Source organism: Sturnus vulgaris, chromosome 5 (assembly GCF_052056855.1).
Source record: "Sturnus vulgaris isolate bStuVul1 chromosome 5, bStuVul1.hap1, whole genome shotgun sequence".
In the NCBI taxonomy this organism is placed as follows: Eukaryota; Metazoa; Chordata; class Aves; order Passeriformes; family Sturnidae; genus Sturnus; species Sturnus vulgaris.
The window spans coordinates 48,767,774-48,785,822 of NC_142247.1; the positions used below are offsets into that span (position 1 = coordinate 48,767,774).

The 18,049-nt window shown below is 39.6% G+C and overlaps 1 protein-coding gene across 1 annotated transcript in view; it reads left to right on the plus strand.

Moving 5' to 3' along the window:
* PKP2 (plakophilin 2) overlaps positions 1-18,049 on the plus strand; it is a 38,398-nt gene that overhangs the window by 12,275 nt on the left and 8,074 nt on the right. The window contains exons 4-7 of the mRNA XM_014881599.2: positions 2,042-2,180; positions 5,501-5,708; positions 9,903-10,080; positions 16,494-16,611. Coding sequence (XP_014737085.2) covers positions 2,042-2,180; positions 5,501-5,708; positions 9,903-10,080; positions 16,494-16,611 — 643 coding nt within the window. The remainder of the gene's footprint in view (positions 1-2,041; positions 2,181-5,500; positions 5,709-9,902; positions 10,081-16,493; positions 16,612-18,049) is intronic.

Genomic DNA, 18,049 nt, shown 5'->3' on the forward strand with positions numbered 1-18,049 from the left:
GAAGTTTCTGCAGTTCATGTAGACACTCTCAGTTTTCTTGTTAGTTCTCATTCTCTTCTTTTAGGGTTGCCCTTAACTGACATATTGCTACCTTACTTGTTGCTCCCTTAGTAATGTAAAGGGGGAAAAAAAAGATAAGTTTGTTTTTGGAGTAATTTAATTTTTCCAGGCATCTGTACTTTTTTTTTTTAATATAGGTCACAGTTTGTCTTTCCAAGTGAATTACGAGAATGTAAAATAGTTGTGTAAGGTCAAAGATAAGAAGTAGACCAGCTATGTTCAGCATTTGAAATATATCTAAAAGCATTTTCAAACTTCCTGTAAAAGAATAAGCTCATACTATGAAAGCAAAGTAGAAAAAAAATCAGAGTACAGAGATGCTATCTCTGTATCTGCTGGTGAAGTGAATCAGTTAAGAGCATCCTTATGATTAAGAGCTTAGAAAAGAGAGAGACTCAGCCTGAAGCAGTCTGAAAAATGGCTGCTTGCAGAATCTGACCTCTAAATGTGCTGAGAGCTGCCACAAAATTATTATGTATGTATTTGTCTCAAAATTGGCATATTTTGGCAGTTAAGATGAAGTCAGAATCTGTCAAGTCATTGATCTGTTTAACAACCTTTGCTTGGCTGGCCATTTGTTTGGTGTCACTTCATGTACCAGTCAGCCACAGAGCTAATTAAGTTTGCCTGTAAATACTTTGAGGATGGGAATGGAATCTTTGCATCAAATTCTATTTTGATAAGAGTTAGGGTGCTGCAGCTTTATGAATACCATTGAGGGTCAGAGATGGTATTGCATCCCTTATTGCTGCCAGATGAAACATTAGGGAATGTTGTTTTTATCCAATGGAGAGCAATACAAGTATGGTAGGGCACACCAGGAGAGAAATCCTCTGCCTGCTGCATGGAGGGTTAACTGTGTGACTGGGGAGCTGCTGTCAGTCTCAGGGCACAGCTACACCCCCAGCACCTAGAAATGCCCTGTCTGCCTGTCCATATGTCTATCTCAGCCTGACAGTGGCTCCTGATGGACTTTCACTCCTCTGGGATACCCTTGGCATCTTGAGGTTGAGTTCCCACATAAATTCCGTGGTGTGCTGACCAGTGGCACATCTGCTACTACAAAACTATCCGTATTTTTTAAAAAAAGTAGAATGCTCACATTCTTGTCAGCTTTCCTCTCTCCATTTTTTTAAATCTCGGTGCAGCATATTTGAAACCAAAAGTAAATAAAAAGTCGGGGGAGCATCATAACCACCTGTCCCAGAGCTTGATTGTGCCATTAAATGTTTTATGTTCCATTTACTGGGGAAAAAAATGTGTTTGGTGACCTCTCTTTCCATTTTTTTATATGGCTGTCTAACACAATCATCATTTAAGCAAACATGCTGGAAGTTGGAAGGGAAGTGGTGGCACATATTTCTGATACTCTCTACATTAGCCCTCTACCACAGAATCTCTACATACTCAGTTTAATTTTTATTTTTCCCACCTGAAAAAGGACTTTGCCCATCTATTTCAAAGGAGCAACTTCCTTTTTTGAAAAAAGGAGGTTATGAGTCCTGCATAGATGTAATATGGGAACTAAGACACTGATGAAAGGCATAAGGACAAATACAAAAAATCAGTCATCACACTATTGAGGAAAACATCAAGATATCTTCATAACCAGTAATAGTCACTCTAACATGGTTGTGGCCTTCTTTTGATCCTCACCCACATCTTCATCCTTCCTTTCACATTCTTCATTCATCCACTGTATGGAAACACTGATAGAAACATCTACTGATATTTCCATTTTGTTGTTATAACTTAAAACATGACTTGCTTTCTCCAGAACCACACTTCTATTTATGACTTTCTCTTCCGCCCGAATATTGTATCTCTTAAAGCCATTATGATATTTTCTGCTATTGGAAAGGAAAAAAAATATCTCTTAAGAAAAGCTAGTTACATGAAAAACACAAAAATCCTAGTTTTACAAGACTGGTCATTTTTCTGCAGTTTTTCTTCACGAGATCTCTCTGTCTATACCTTTAAGGAGCCCAGAAGTGGAGATGACACTGGAACGTGCAGTGAACATACTGAAGAGTGAAAATACTCAGTCCACCCCCAGGATCCTTGCTGCAGTGACTTTCATACAGCATGAGTGCTTCCAAAAAGCAGATGCCAGGAGAAAAGTAAGTATTGTTTTGTCAATTACAATCAGATAGAGAAAATAAGATTCTATACTTTATGGCACTGTGTGCCAACATGAAAAGAAAGAAGGCAATCCGAGTAACCTTATAGGATACTGATGTTGGATATTTTCCCTAAAACGCATTTTTGTGTTTTGCTGCAGATTCTTTTGAACCCACTCACTGTGTATCCACTCAGTTTGGTCTTTTTCAGGCCGAACAAACTTAATTCTTTCAGCCTTTATAAATCATAGTCTGAACTTTTTGTCAATATTGTTGCTCCTGTCTCTCATTTTTTACTTACACGCAGAAATATCCCTAAAAGAAAATTCTGAGTACAGTGCAAACTTACCCAAGCTTCAGGGTTTGTTAGGACTGCACAAATGTGTTTTAAAAGTACATGGATTAGCAAAAATGTTAAGGGCTCGCTAGAACTATGTACATGCATTAGTACATTGTTTAGATTAACCAAATTTTCAAGTCTCTTACAAGTTTTTCAAAAGGGTATATTAAAAATATTCTCTTTTTCCTTTTCTTTAAATGTCACTACTGAACACAAATATGTCTCGTTTAGCGTTGGCTTTTTTCCCCCTTCTCTCTCCTTGGAATTTTCCCCATTGTCATGCTAAGAATGTGATGGCTACACCCTGGCACGGATGGCTAGTGACAAGGGGAGGGGAGAGACTCTCTATCCCTTTTTTTTTTTTTTTTTTTTGGAAGTTTCTCTCTTTGCGGGGAGAGAGGGGGGAAGGGAATCCTTCCGCGGTATCTGGGGGCAGGTAAAGGAGAGGTGGGGGAGCTGCTCGCTCTGTCTCTCGCTCGTGGAGTCGGAGGAAAGACGGCCGGTGCTGCTGTCTACCACCCCCAGCTATCCCAATGCCAGGAACCACGTTCTCTGCAGTCAGACACCGCACTGCTGCCTTCCCGCTTTCCATCTGCCACCCCCGGGCACCCTGCCGAGCACCACGACCGACACTGTGAGCAGAGAAGTCTCGCCCCCATTCCTGTCCCACCTGGGACGCCGCCACCGCCATCAGCCCAGCCCTCCCGCAGCTGTGCAGAACCGACCCTGCCCCGCGCCGGTAACTGCAGCGCAGGGAGAGGGGGTCTGCGGCCAAAACAGGACTGCAACTCGGTCACTGGTCTGTTGGTTGTTAATATCATAGCTGTTGTTGGTTTGGGGGTTTCTTTGTTTGTTTTTGTTTTTTTTGTTTTGTTTTTGTTGTTGCTTTGTCTTGTTAGATATATTAGTAATGAACTGTTATTTCTACCCCCATATCTTTGCCTGAGAGTCCCTTAATTTCCAAATTATAATAAATTGGAGGGAGGGGGTTTCTTAGCAGATACCTGTCTTTCAAACCAAGACAGTCTCTCCTGCTGAACAGTTCTGTACATTAAAGTGTAAGGTGATTTTTAATTTTAACCATTAAAAAACATTACCCGTCCTTTGTTTTGTAATATGCTCAGTAATCCCAGCCTAACCTCCATAATCATGTGCATGCAGTCCAGTTTAGTGACAGCCAAACACGTCTCAGTCCTTTTGACTTGCTGTAGGGTATGTCAGAGTCAGTTTTGGGAGAAAATCACAGTACACGTGGCAACCTTAACTTCACACTGAAGACAGGGCTTCAGAATTGAATGTTTGGGTTATTATCCAGACCTCTTTCAGACAGCTTCCCAGAAAAACAAGTGGCTGAGTAGTGTTCAGATTGGAGCAGTTAGCCTGAAGCTACCTTCTCTTTTCCTATCTATCCCACATATCCTATAATGAGGTTTTTTGTTTGGTGCCTGTCAGACTTGTTCATGTCGGCATGGTCTTGTGTCCTCTTTTTAGCCTTTCAGCCTACATTCTTTGTCTATTGTTCCCTGATATTTGAGAGTTTGTGGGTCTAATGATTTTTCTGTTTCTGTGAACTTCTCAGTATTTTGGTGAATTTTGTCTACTAATGAAAATTTAGAAGGACCAGTCAATAGCTGTTGTAAATTCTCAGCAATTATGTTGAAATAGCACTCCTTTTACAAGAGCTATAAATGCCTTAAAATTACTGACAGAAAGTCTGCATAAATATTTTTTAAAAACCAAAGAACTACAATATTGGTGTAAAAAGGGCTGATCTAGTGCAATAAAACAGGTTGATGTGCCTTCAGTATGCTCTATGCACCACTGCCCTCATGATACATATTCCTGTATTCCATTCTGCTAGCATTCAGGTGGTTGCTGAGTGTTTGCAGGGGGAATCGGGTGAGCAGAGCAGGATAAAGAAACCGTGCCTTTTGTACAGGTGGGTTAGAGGAGGGGCTGCCAGGCTGTGTAGTTTACTCCATGAAGGACAAAAGGCCTTGTTAACATTCCATTTCTTCGTGTTGCCAACACCTGCCAGTTGTATTGAATTCTTTTTATCGTTAAACTCGGGACTGTTTAAGACACTTGTATCAGGTTTCTGAGTCTTTCATGTGCTGTTGGTTCTACACAAGGGTGAGTTTGTCCACAAAACCATATGGCATTTTGAGATGCTGGAGACACCATTGGCAATTGTACATTAATGTAAGGTACTTTCCATAGTAAATTAATTCCTAAGTCAGTTCAGGCTTGCCTGTGTCATATTCCGGTTTGTGATATGAGATTCCTCTTTCACCACAACAAACTATTTGTTTCCATACAGCTACTGTAAAATGACATCTTTAAATCCTTCATTCATTTGGCACCAAAACTTCGTTTTCTGAAGATTTAAACAATGAAAAGTAGTCTTTGCTAAATAGGAGAAGTTTGGAAGATAGCTGGCTAACAATGGTTAATGCTCTACATTATGATGCTCACTTTTACTGTTCCCCTGTGTGGCACAGTTAAGAAGGATTAATTATAATGTATTGGGTTTTAATACACTGCATTGGGAAGAACACTGTCTTTTCATCAGGCTAGTTGCTGAGGGAAAAAAAAAGCCAACCTATTTATAAATGTTCCAGAATTAATTCTCAAATATTTATTTCACCAACATGGAAGCTAAAAAAGCAGAGTGATTAAATGTCTTGTCAGAGAGTACAAATCTGTGGCAAAGCTGGAAGAGATTTAGTACTGTTCTCTGATATTAATTATGAAAACATGTTGCCTCCCCTAGTTGTGGATTTTAAGTATTAGTCATACCAAGGCCCAGAAGTTAATAGTCATGTCCAAATGATTAATGATCTGTGCTTCAAGTCTCTCAAATAGCAGCAAATGAAAGGAATTCCTATAACTATTTAAACGTTTGCTGGGGCAGGGGGAGCGTGGAGTTTGTAATTTACAGTATCTGACTGTTCTCTGCTGTGTTTTGTTTTCCTCACAGGTTTTCTCACTTGGTGGTATCCCTAGACTTTTACAGCTCCTTGAGGTTCAGAATGAAGACATTCAGCGGGCAGCGTGTGGTGCTCTGAGAAACTTGGTGTTTGAGGACAATGACAACAAACTGGAAGTGTCAGAGCAGAAAGGGATCCCAGTCCTGCTCCGCCTGCTGCGGCACACCAGGGAGATAGAGACTAAGAAGCAAATCACAGGTAGTGTTTTCTCTGCAGTCAATCATGAAGTGCTTTAAGTAATGCAAAAGCTTTCAGGGACAGGTACGTGATTGTTTACTTAAGCCCGTGTTTAGTGACTAAATACAAAAATATTGTCCCCAACTCCAAGCAATTCCAGTAGGGTAAAATGCCAAGGTCCTTACTCAAGACCAGTCTTTCAGTCAATAACAAGAGATTAGGTACTGCAACTTCCCCTCTTAAAGCTTCTTCAGAAATTAAGTGAGTCTGGTTGCAAGAAGCCTTAAGTCCTTGATATAGCAGAAAATAAAGTCAGGCTCCCTAGGGACCTGCCTGGGACCATAATTAATGCCTGCTACATACACAGAAGCTCAGCCTTCATTTTTTGACTCTGTGCTGAGAGTGTGTACTGGAAGTTCCTTGTTGAATACTGTCACCCAGAACTGTCACATGACAGAAAGTGATTCTATTCCCCACAAACTCCACTGCCCCAGATTCTTACTCCATCCCTGCAGTCCTGTGTGTCCATAGTGTGTCTCTTGGAATTCCTCTGCTTGTGACCCCACATTCTTTCTAATTGGCGTGCAAAGGAAGAGCAGGCTTATATTTTATAAATGGAAAACATGAAAAAATTAATGGGGATTTATTTCAAGTGATCTTTAAAGACACTAGGAACAAAATCTATGAAGACACAAGTGCATGAAAAGATACTAAAGTTGTCAAGCAGCCCTGTCCTGAAGCAAAGACATGTCGAGACCTTCTGTAATTCTGCATTCTTTAAAGTATTTGAAATACTCTGCTCCCTAAGCTGGAGAACAAAGCTTTGTATTGTTGGCTCTTTTTTAGCTCAGTTCTGCAGCTCTGCAACATTAAAATGTTTTAGAGTTTTTCACACTCATCGGTTGCAGAATTGAGTCACAAAGTAATTTACAGTATAGTGCCTTAACTCTCAGTGCTGTTACACACCAGTGAAGGAAGCAGTGAAAATGGTGGTAGAGTGTCCAGAAAGCCAATGCTCTTTCCATGCTAGCAGTTTCATAATTTCTGACAAAAATGTTGACTGTGCCTGATAACTCACATGTATATTGTGAATATTACTGTCTTCCCCATCACCCATGTGGAAATAGATAAAGGGACATCTTCTTTCAGCAATTACTGTTGTCATTGAACATGAATATTTATTCACAAAACAAAAAAGACACCAAAAAAATATCTATGCCAAGCAGGATGATGTAGTTTGTGTAAAGCAAAATACTATTATGTGCATTCATGCCTACCAGTTGCAAAGGATAGCTTTAAAAATACACCGAGAGAGAAGTATTTCTTGCTTTGTTCAAGACCAAATGTGCAGCCAGGAGAAAATGCATTGGGTACCTTAGTGAAAATGCCACTGGGACATACTTTTTGCCATCGTTTGAACAATTCTTCCAGCTCCCTAGCAAGTTGCAAGGAGTCTACAAGAGCAAAGGGCAGTCTGGATGAATGAATTTCACCTCTTGCATTTCCTTCGACTTCATACAGGACTAGTGGAATATCATATCCACGCAAGCAATCTCTGAAGTGTGCACTTCCAGGAAAAGGTTAATGTGAAAGATTTGGTCTTACACCAGTAAGCACCAGAAGCCCATTTGTCTTTCCACATCATACAAATTACTTTGACTGTAAATTAGGGACTTGCAACTGTATGGCATCATATTCAGCTAAATGTTTTCCCCATAAGAGATAAATAAAATCATCTTAGTACCTGATAATACCTCATTGAACTGAAGTGAAATACTCCTGGCCAAGGATTAAAGCATGCAATATTAATTAATAAAGATGTCTAAGCTCAGCAGAGGGAAGTTTTTTGTTTTCTTCTGCTGTGTGGGAAGCATGGTACCAAACCACTCCACCTGACAAAAGTATACGAAGATAAGGAAGTGTTAGGAGAGAAGGAAGTTAAAACTCTGAGTCAGAAGTTTTCTGATTCTATAGTTCATTACCTGTCTGAAGTATAGTACTTCTGCGTATAAGATAAATAAACCTCAGCCTTAAAAGCTTATCTTTAAAGGTCACTGGTTTATTAGGACCATCAGTGTTAGTACAGACAAGCACTTGCCTAACATTAATCCATATTTTATCTTATGTTCTCAAAGAATACTTTGATGGTATGTATTTTCTTCAAGACCCAGGCTTAGGATACAGACTGAGCCCAGTCGTGCACTGTGCCTTGTATTGTGCTGTGAAAAGAGAGCAGCCAAAGTGTGTGGAGATAAATGCTGATTACAGAGCATGCTATGACTGCCTCACAGTCTGTGAACACACAAGAAACACCAAACCACTGCCCCCAACAAAGCAGCTTGAAAGCTGTGGACCAGTCTGCCTAATTCCCCTGTGCAAAAAAAGAGCTGCCCAGTTTCTCTGCAATTTCTGTACTCATAGGATCTCTTCACAGGGGGAATCAGACCTGCCCAAAATCACTGAATTTCACTGAATTTGCTAGTTTCACAAAAGCATTGATACAGATAAAATATACAGAGACTTTGTCCTTTCTTTGGCATACAAGCTACTTAGAAATCTCTTAGAAAAGGAGTGAGGTTTCTCCTAAATTGTAGGACAGGATGTCATTTGGAGACAGTGCATGACCTCAGGCAGAGTTGGAGTTTTATAGTGTTTGGAGAGCATACCAAGGAACAGAAATAAAATGGCTGTGGCATGAAAGAACCAAAAGATTTTTGCTTTTGAAGGTAAACCAGATGAGCCTCTAGGGAGTAGCTAACCTCCTGATCTTGCTATCATGCGGCATAAATATAAGAAATGAAAGACAATTTTTCCTGCGGGGAAGATTACAGCACAAGCAGAACTGTCATTAAAAGAAGTGTAAATTCAAAGGCAGACCCCACCCATTTTTCCAAATAACCATCTAAGGGAAAACTGCTCCTGAGAACACAGCACAGGTGCAAGGAAACAATCCACTCCTGAAGACATTTTCTAATGTGCACAAATTCATCCACGCCCAGAATACCACTGAGAGAATCCTTCTGAGCCCAGAGACAGTGCCTGGGGGTAAACATAGGGTTTTTGTTGGAAAATTTACAATGAGAGCAATATCTCAAATTCTCTTCTGACAATTCTAACTATCTGCCTGTAATTCCAATATATTTGCTCTTTTTAACAGTATATTCTGTCCTTGTGCCATTTCCTGCATTTGTGCCCTTCTGTCTTAACCTGCTTCACTTACCAGTGCCCTTTGGACTGCTTGTCTGATTTCCTGTAAGCCTTACTTATACTTCAGAAAAGTACATTCTTCCTTTTATCCCCTGATTCAGAGGCTGAAGAGTTGATCCCAGAGGAAGGAATGGGCTGCTTCTGGCTGGCTTTTGTTTTGATTTTACTGTTGCTCACAATACCTGAAATTAAATTCAAAGTGTAAGGAGATACAAAGGAAACATTTTGTTGTTGTGAGTTGATGAAAGGAGCATTCACTAATACTCTGCCATTGTGTAGAGGAGGAGGTTTGTGAAACTTAGAGCAGCAAGCTGGAAGAACAATTAATGTCTTTGTAGTGAAAAGCAGAAATACGTGTCATTTTGCAAGAGAAGAGTACTTTAAAAGGAATTGTTGTGTGTTGGAGTAGAACATAATTAAATCTGCTAAGTTCTACAATATTTTATTTGAAAATTGTTTTGGAAATTGTGAATAGACGAGGTTTGTAGCATTACTTTATGATTTGTTTAGTGATTAATGTCTGGACAGTAGCAGTCAACCAGTGTTAACAGCTTTCCCTCTTATGAGAAATTTTGCAATCAGGTGTTAGAGGAACTTGGTAGTGGGCATCTCCTGTCTTCCAGCAGGTTTCTTGCTAACTCTCTGCACCTCCCATCTATCCCTTCTGTGAGTTTGTTTTGCCCTAGCTTGTGCTGCTTTGGCAATGGAGAAGGTGATTGTAGCAGATAGACAGTACAGAGCCATGGAAAATTTCACTTCTTGGCTGGGCATTAGATTGACTATGTAGAGATTTTACTTTATTGACATGGATAACTGTGCCCCCTTTTCTGCCCTGTTTCCATGTCCCTGGATCAGGACTGGAGAACACTTACCAATCCCTTCTGCTTCTCTTCAGATTATCAGTGCCAGGCAGGCTCTTCACTCATTAACATCAAGGGCTATGAGATGAAGTCTTTCAAAGTGCAGAGGAGTCTTTCTGCCTCTCTGATTTTCTTGTGGGTATTACAGGTTTGTTGTGGAATCTATCCTCCAATGACCAGCTGAAGCACCTGTTGGTTAGAGAAGCCCTGCAGACCCTGACTGAAGCTGTCCTCATCCCCTATTCAGGCTGGCCAGACAGAGATTACCCAAAATCAAGTGTTCTACCCGACCCTGATATCTTCTACAATGCCACAGGATGCCTGAGGTGAGCACTTTGTCTACAACTACCCAAAGCAATACTGATGACAAAACAGGTCTACACAATTATTTCTGGATAAATACACAGAGTTCATCTCAAGCCACATCACTTCTCTAAGTCATCAATAGATGACTTAGAAAGGGGAAATGGTACCTAGAAACACATAAAAATGTTCTGTTTCCAGCTGCTACCAAAGATGCTTATTTGAACATACCGTAATCTGTGCCCAAACTAATTAGAAAGTGATTCAACTTAAATTAGGGAAAAACCATTTTTTAAACCAGAGTAAGCCCTGTCCAGTCCTTTGCACATGTTCAAGAAGTTGCAGCCATGGGGTGGAGGAATAGATTTATAGTTATATATTTAGTACTGCAAGCTGCTAATTGACTCATGGACACAGTAGCAGTTACTATAGACAAACACCAAAGGCCTCAGTGAACACACCCCTAAATGGCTGAATTATAAGAATCACATCTTCAATAAAAACACCTTTAACAGTCTATAAAATGGGGGCCCTTTGATAGTTCAAAGTCTTTGCACATTAAGTAAGTTTACACATTTAAAAATGCACAAAAGGACATAGTTTGGACTGACTGAGGAGTAATCTACAACTGCAAATGCATAACCTGAGGTTTCAACTCCTTCTAGTAGAGTACAAGGAATTGAGTTTGGAATTTGGAGGCTGGAAAGTTGCCCATTTTGCCTCACACATACCTGCAATGCTGACATGTCCTGTGGCAGAGTAGTTGTATGTGTATGGCATTAATTTTTCCTGTGCAGACAGCTCTGTATCTGACTTATGTGGTTTCAGAAGACAAATGAATTGTAAGCTATACAAAATACTCAACAATAATACACCTTTTTCTGCAGGAACTCCTGTCAGCCCACTAGCTACTAATTAACTTCATCTCTAAGTAATAATTAACTTTTATTTACTGTGATGACTCAAAAACAAATACAGAGAAACATTAACCACCCATAATAAAACCTGTTTAGCTAATGCTTATTGCTGTTGTCTAAGAAATTAAGGAGGCTGTCTTTTTTCATATTAATTAGCCCAAGCTGCATTTGTGCAGAAACAAGTCTGGTTGCTCCTCTTTTGGTATTTGGACTCTGGAATTGTCTCTTCTCCATGAGGCAGCCGATGGGGGCGCAGACCATTCTTGGGTTTAGCTTGGTGTTGTTCTTCCTGAGCTTGTTTCAGCAGATTGACAAAACTTTTAATGTGACAAATAAGGTATAACAGTATCTGAGTTCTTTTAAATGGAACTAGATTCCTCAGTTAACCTTACTCTGAACACAAAGGCAGTGCTTGGGGCTGCTCCAGAGTTGCTGTGAGCTCTCCAGCCTTTATGAAAAGCCTCTAAAACTGCCCTTATGTAGGTGCTTAAGGATACATTACCTGTTTTAAAAATATGGTGTCCATATTCTAGTCCTTCTCATTTTTAACAGCTTCAACACTAAAAATTAGAAATAGGAAAAGGGCTTGAAAATTCCCAGGTAGAAATGATTTGCAGGATTGCCACATACTTCCTAGCACAGAATAATTTTTAGTGAGGCTTACCTATTTGTACAGGCTAAACAGTTGAGATTTTTAAGATTAATCAGTTTGCGTCTCTTCTCTGGAGATTGACTGCCCTCCCAGATTAGGCCACTGGAAGTATTCCTTCCTCATGTATTAATGACAAAAAATCTTTGCATCAATAAAAAGAACACACCACGGAGCAACAAAAGTGTGCATTGAGGGAATGATGTTACTTATGAATATGTTTAAAGAGTCTACTTATTTGCCAGAATATAAACCTGTAATTAGGCTTCCCTTTTGTAATGCTAACATGTTTCTTGGGCATGTTGATAAAGTCTATAGCCTGCAGCTTCTATTAGAGGGTAAAAATAGTACTTTGAAATCCAATACATTATGCATAGTACTGTACTTAGTTACAGGAGAATGCCAGAACTTCTTTTCAAAAATTTCCATACAACCACAGCCCAAACCCAACATTAACATCTGGTGGGGGCATATGCACTTCACCACACCATTACCAAATTATAAATTAAAGCTTCCTTCATCCTCTTTGAGAAAACAGCAGCAGGAGAAGTGAATCCACATCTAGCAGATAATATTGCTGGTACTTCCAAGCACTGGAATGACTGCATGACCAGACCAGTCTGCAGTTATTGCTAGAAGTGTTGTGGGGTCCTGAATCTTGTTGCTGGTATATGCAGTCACTGATAAGGAAGGCTGATGTTAGAAGGATTTGTTAATCCCATTCTCTAAGTCTGCATTTTGTCTTAAAACCCCATGAGAAGCAAAGCTTTACAGAAATCACAAACTTAATGTAATAAAAAGAAGCTGTGTGTGCCACGGAATTCTGCATTGTCAGTTAAAATAAGTAATAGTGTTGTTTAGTTGTGAATTATGATAAAAACAACTCTGCCTGGACCGACAGAGTAAACCAAATCAACAGACTTCACTGGTTGCCTGACAATAGCTGAAAAAGTAAAATTGGTGTATTAAACTATTTAGATGAGTGTTACGGACATTTGTAGACAAGTCCTGTAGGATTTTAAAGGTAAAGTGACTTTTTCTTGGCCTGAAAGTCCTACACATAAAAGTTCTGCTTCCAGTTCCAATACAAAGGATAAAAATCTTCAAGATAATTTCCCCATGCTCCTCTGAGTCTGAAGGGATAAGATCCCAGCAGCATATAGAATGCATGATTTTGAATATTATTTATATACATAAGTGAACCTCTGGCACGACTTTTCCTCTGAAAGGAAGCTTTAGTGGAAGGCTGTTTGTATCACACCTTGAAAGCTGATAATGAACTGGTTCCATTTTTATCTTTAAATACCTTTTCCCAGAATTTCTGCAATGCTGGACTTTCCCAAATTTATACACAGTTACCACATATTCCCCTGCAAAACATTTAAGTGCTGAAGCTGCTGTAATTCACTACAGAGCCTTCCTTTTTAACTACCTTGTAACTGAAGCATCCTGTGCCCCTATGTATACTAGTTTTTCAAAACTTTCTAGACAACTATTTCTAGGATAGTCAGCTAACCCCCTCTCTTCTCACTCAGTAAAGTAAAAATCATCCTTCCTTTTTCGTTATTATTTTTCATAGTTTGTCTGTCTCAGCTTCTGTCTGAGCTTCTTGTGAATTACACAGTGACCCACAAAGACGGTGGAAAGCTGCATTTGGAGAAAACTGTATCCTTGCACTTCAGCCCAGGAGACTGCATAAACATCTGCTTACATTTACTCTGGAAAAAAGTGAAGCCAAAGCTCTCCCTGTGTGCTGAAAAGCTTTGACTCCTAATGGCAGCTTCTAAGAGAGAATGTAAAACAGATGACTGATGATAATAAGTCTTTGAACCAAGGCCTCTTGCATAGCATTGCCATTCCTTTAAGTTTATTTCCATCCTTCTTATCTCCTCTTGCCTCCTCTTCAGTTTATCTGCTCCCTCAATTCCTGAAAGGAATTCTGTTACTTCCAACATGCAGCTTGAAGCCTGGCACGTCTAGTTACTGAGTAGATCCCAAATACCTTTCCCTCCTTTGTGAATTTTTGCAGTGTGCAAGGCATGAAGGGAAGAGAATTTCCCAAAATGTTTTCTGGTAGTTGAATTAAATTCACATTACCAGTTTTAGCAGAATGAGTCCCAGGAGCAAAATCCTTCTTCTTATCAGTTATGTGGACCATTCACAGCAGTTCACGAACCTTTTCCAACAGTCACTACATGACTCAGTGTTGGCTTAGAGGGAGTATCCCTTTTGTTTGGTGCCATTTATCAGCCAATTGAACATTTATTATCATCATTCTGTTTCTTTCAAAGCTGTGTCGAATTTCTTTGTACTTACCTCACAATTCTGGATCAAAACAGTATTTCCCAACAGGAAATTAACTGATCCTCACCACATGCCACAGGACTGTAGGAAAGGAGCTATTTTGATTACAGATATAGTTGCACCATGCATGTGTGCAGGAGGGGACAGAAGCAGCAAATGCAAGATGAGATAAATGAGGCATGTAGACAGGTACGGCATCCACATCAGCAAATGGCACAGTTTGAGCATCTCACCAGGATTACCACATCTAATTATGCCAGAAGTCAGGGATTTTCAATCGGTAGGAACTGCCAAATTTTAAGTTCTGGGTCATTTAGAGGAGAGCATCCCCACAAGCAGCAATCTCCCCAGGGCTGCGTTCTTCTCATGTTGCAAACACTGAGTATTTTAGGGCCTCATGGAACTCCACTACAATAAAGTCCAACTCCCGAGCTCAGAGGATGGCATTTCAGTTGTCAGGAGCCTCAAACCTTAGGAAACCAAGATGAAGTCAGTTTTGAAATTATCTAAGCAAAATGTCTCTAGTTTTTTTTAAAAATATATTTCAATTTACATTTGTGTGACGCTTCTCAGAAATATTTTTTTTTAACCTATCTAATAGTATTTTTATCTCCTATAATTTCCTAAGCTTCAATCAGTAAACAAATAGCTTCAATCAGTAAAGAAATTTAAGCGGTCAGTTTATGTTTTGCCTGAAATACTCTTCTCTGACCCTGTTTTGAGTGAGGTGGTTACAGCAGTGGGAGAGCAGGAGTTCTTGCCTTCCCAGTGCACATTGCCATGCTAAAGAAACAGGGCAAGGTGGAGAAAGGAGTAACCATGTGTGTACAGGCATGCACAAGGACACACACTAATATCTCTCTCTGGATGAGCATCAACTTCTTAATGAAACGGAGCCCAGTAATTAATTTCCCTTGCAAAACAGGACAGTGCCCCGAATTCGGGCTCTTCTCTGCCTCCTGAGCTATAAAAGTTCTTTACTCGATTCTGTTCATGCTGACAGCAAGGCCAGGGTATGGCCTTTCTTTGCACAAGCATTCAGCAGGATCAGTTGTAAAAAGTTGAGGGGATTTTAGAAAATGTACAAAATAAAACACTGCATCAGCTGAAGTGCCTTTGGAGAGGGAAATTCCACACTTATCTTTGACAGTATTTTTAGTCTGTGCACCCCAGAAACTATTTTTGCTATGCACCAGGAGGGCTGTAACATGTACACTTCTGTCAGCATAAACATAGGAAAGGATCACATGCCTTGAACGTGATGTATATAGGTAAAATTAAATTCCAAAGGGATTTCTATAGTAAGCCATGTTGTGGGATCTGAATATTCATTCTGTGATATATAATTCCATGAGAGAATAAATGAACTCATAAATAGAGACATCATTATCATCATGACCTAAAGTAAAATTGTTATTACAGTGCTTAATATTTAACCTGAATATGTACTTCCCAGAGGAAAAAAAATAGTAGAAGTAAAGTTGTAGAAGTAGTAGTAGTAGTAGTAGTAGTAGTAGTAGTAGAAGTATTAGAAGTAGTAGAAGTGAAATGACAGTGTATAAAATGCTACATTCATTTTACAGTCTTAAGCTGCAGAAAAGTTTCAGCCTTACTGGATTTGTCATTAATAAAATTGTAAACATAATTTTTAGTGGGCAAAGTAAGCATGCAAAATAAGCAACCCGAAACTATCTAAAGGAATATGTCCCTCTGTGTGATGGATGCTAAGGTTGGGTTATATTTAATGTCATTTCAAACAAAGAAGCTTGAATGTGCAGTATTTTGTCCAGCAGAGCTGCAGGAGTAAAAAAAAAAATAAGGTCTGGATTTATAATTCCAGTATTCCATAATTCAGACTTTGTTGAGTTGTAAAAATAATTATACCCCAAAATCATAAATGTTGTTTCTTCCGTGAAAATCAGTAGCTTGTTTAGAGTCAAGCAGCGTGTGTTTGGTTTTTCAAGAGTTTTTAAATCAGTTTTGTAATTCATTTGTAAGTTGTACTTGGTTTACTACAAAGCACAGGAAAATGTTAGTTGAAAGGCAGGCAAAGAGTGGGTGTTTGCATGCGAATGTAGAGATGTTGCGAAAACTCTCAGATCATGTGCCTGCTGATGGGTCATCTTGGATCAAGAACCAGCTCAGTGTAAGTGAGTTAATTCTAAAGGACATCTGTGTGCATGGAAATTTTTACAGGTATCTCTCCTCTGATATTTTCACCATCCTAAATATTAAAATTATAACTGAAAATGGAATAGTGAAAAGAAGTCCAAGGGGGCTTTTTGACTGCTTAAAAAGGATTAATTCAACTTTGAGATGAAAATATGAGTCAGATCTTACCTTATCTGTCCAAACACAGCAGTTTGTTTCCCTGGAGTATTTCTTTTTGTCTGGGAGTGAAAGTTTTATCTAGAAGAGGCTCAGATTGTCTTACACCTCCGAAGAAAAGAAGCAATCAACCTGAACTTCAGTATCTGTAAGATTTAATTGGAAAAGTTTGTCAGAGGAGTACAAGAAAATACCTTTGACTAAATCTCTTTTTCCCAACACATTGTTTCCTGCACAGAAACATGAGCTCTGCTGGCCCAGAAGGAAGGAAGATGATGAGAGAATGTGAGGGCTTGATTGATTCTCTTGTGTATTATATCCAAGGAGCTATTGCAGACCATGAGCCCAATGACAAGGTACTCTTTGCGATTAAAAGTTTTTTCCTAGAGGAAATTGCCAAGTAAATATTTTTATGTTGTTGTTTAGAAACCAGTGTTCAGAAACAGCTGTGATGTAACTGCAAAATTTATTTCCAGGGCCTTTAAAACTGCCACCAAAGGTGAAAGTCCAGTAAGAAGCTTTCTGAAGTATTTTTATCCTGCAATCTAAAAGAATAGTATAAGTTAGCACTGGGAAAACAATTTCAGAATCACAGAGAGAAAGGTAGAAACTTCTGTCTTATTTTTTTTTTAAATGTGGAATAAAATCACAGCTTTCAGAAATGCTGAAACATAGAAGAGTAAGATGTTGCCTTTTTGGTTGTCTCAGGGTGCTAGCTAGCTAGAAGCCTAAAAAATTAATCTGGTTACCCTCCTATATATTTAATGCTACATACCCCTTAGGAAATGAAGAACCTAAATCTCTTTGGGTGGCAGTGTGATTAAGGAGCTTGCATCATTTAGAATAAAACTAATTTTCCTAGGTTTTTTTTTTTTTAGAAAAAAAAAGCTGCACTTTTTTTCCTTGCTGTTTCTCTGAGCCTTCCTCCCGTCACTGAGTGCAGGTGAACCCTGAACACAGACTCTTGGAGTAGAAGCTTTTCTCTCAGCTGGGTGAAGCTGGGTGAGAAGAGCAGCTGTCACTTAGGTTAGCTGCAGCCTGTGAGGCACTTCTGCTGGGCCTGCTGTAACTCGTGCTGTGTAGTGGTAATTACTGCACAATTACAGCTCTGTTCTAGGATTAGTTACTTGAGCTTCCCCATCCCCCTGTATCCAGTGCCATTAGCTTCAGGGAGAATCCAGCACATTACACGTGTGCCAGTAGCTCCCTGCTGCATTTTGTCTTAAAACCATTCCTTGTTCACTTTCAAAATAGGAGGAACTGGTAACAAAGCTATTTGTCACTAGACTCATCACTCAGAAATTGTAGACCTCATCTTAGCCTCCTTCAGGAAGGAATGTCTTATTTTAAAAAGCATTCTACCACAGAAAAATGCTTCCTCCTTGGGGAAGATTAAAAGCTTTCCTCTTGCTGATGCTATGGTGAGGTTTGTACATGATCATCTTTACTCCATAACCCTTAAACATTTCTTGGCACACTTCTGGCCTGTGTCAAGCAGCACTCGCCCAAACAATTCCCAGGCACAGTTCAGAAATTACAGTGTTCCAGGACAGTTTCCAGCAGGCACGCACCCATTCTGAATGCAGCCCCTTGTGCCAGCTGGCGTCTGTGCTCAGGAACGTCCCAGGGCATGTTGCATTTATCAGTGTAAAGGCATGAAACCTGGCTCTTCCATTAGAAGGCATTAGAAACTCTGCAGTCAGTTACTGAAGATCCAAAAATGAAATCTCCTCCCATGTCTATACATGTCTCTTCAACACATGCCAAAGCTTTAAATTTCTATTCTTTTGTTAT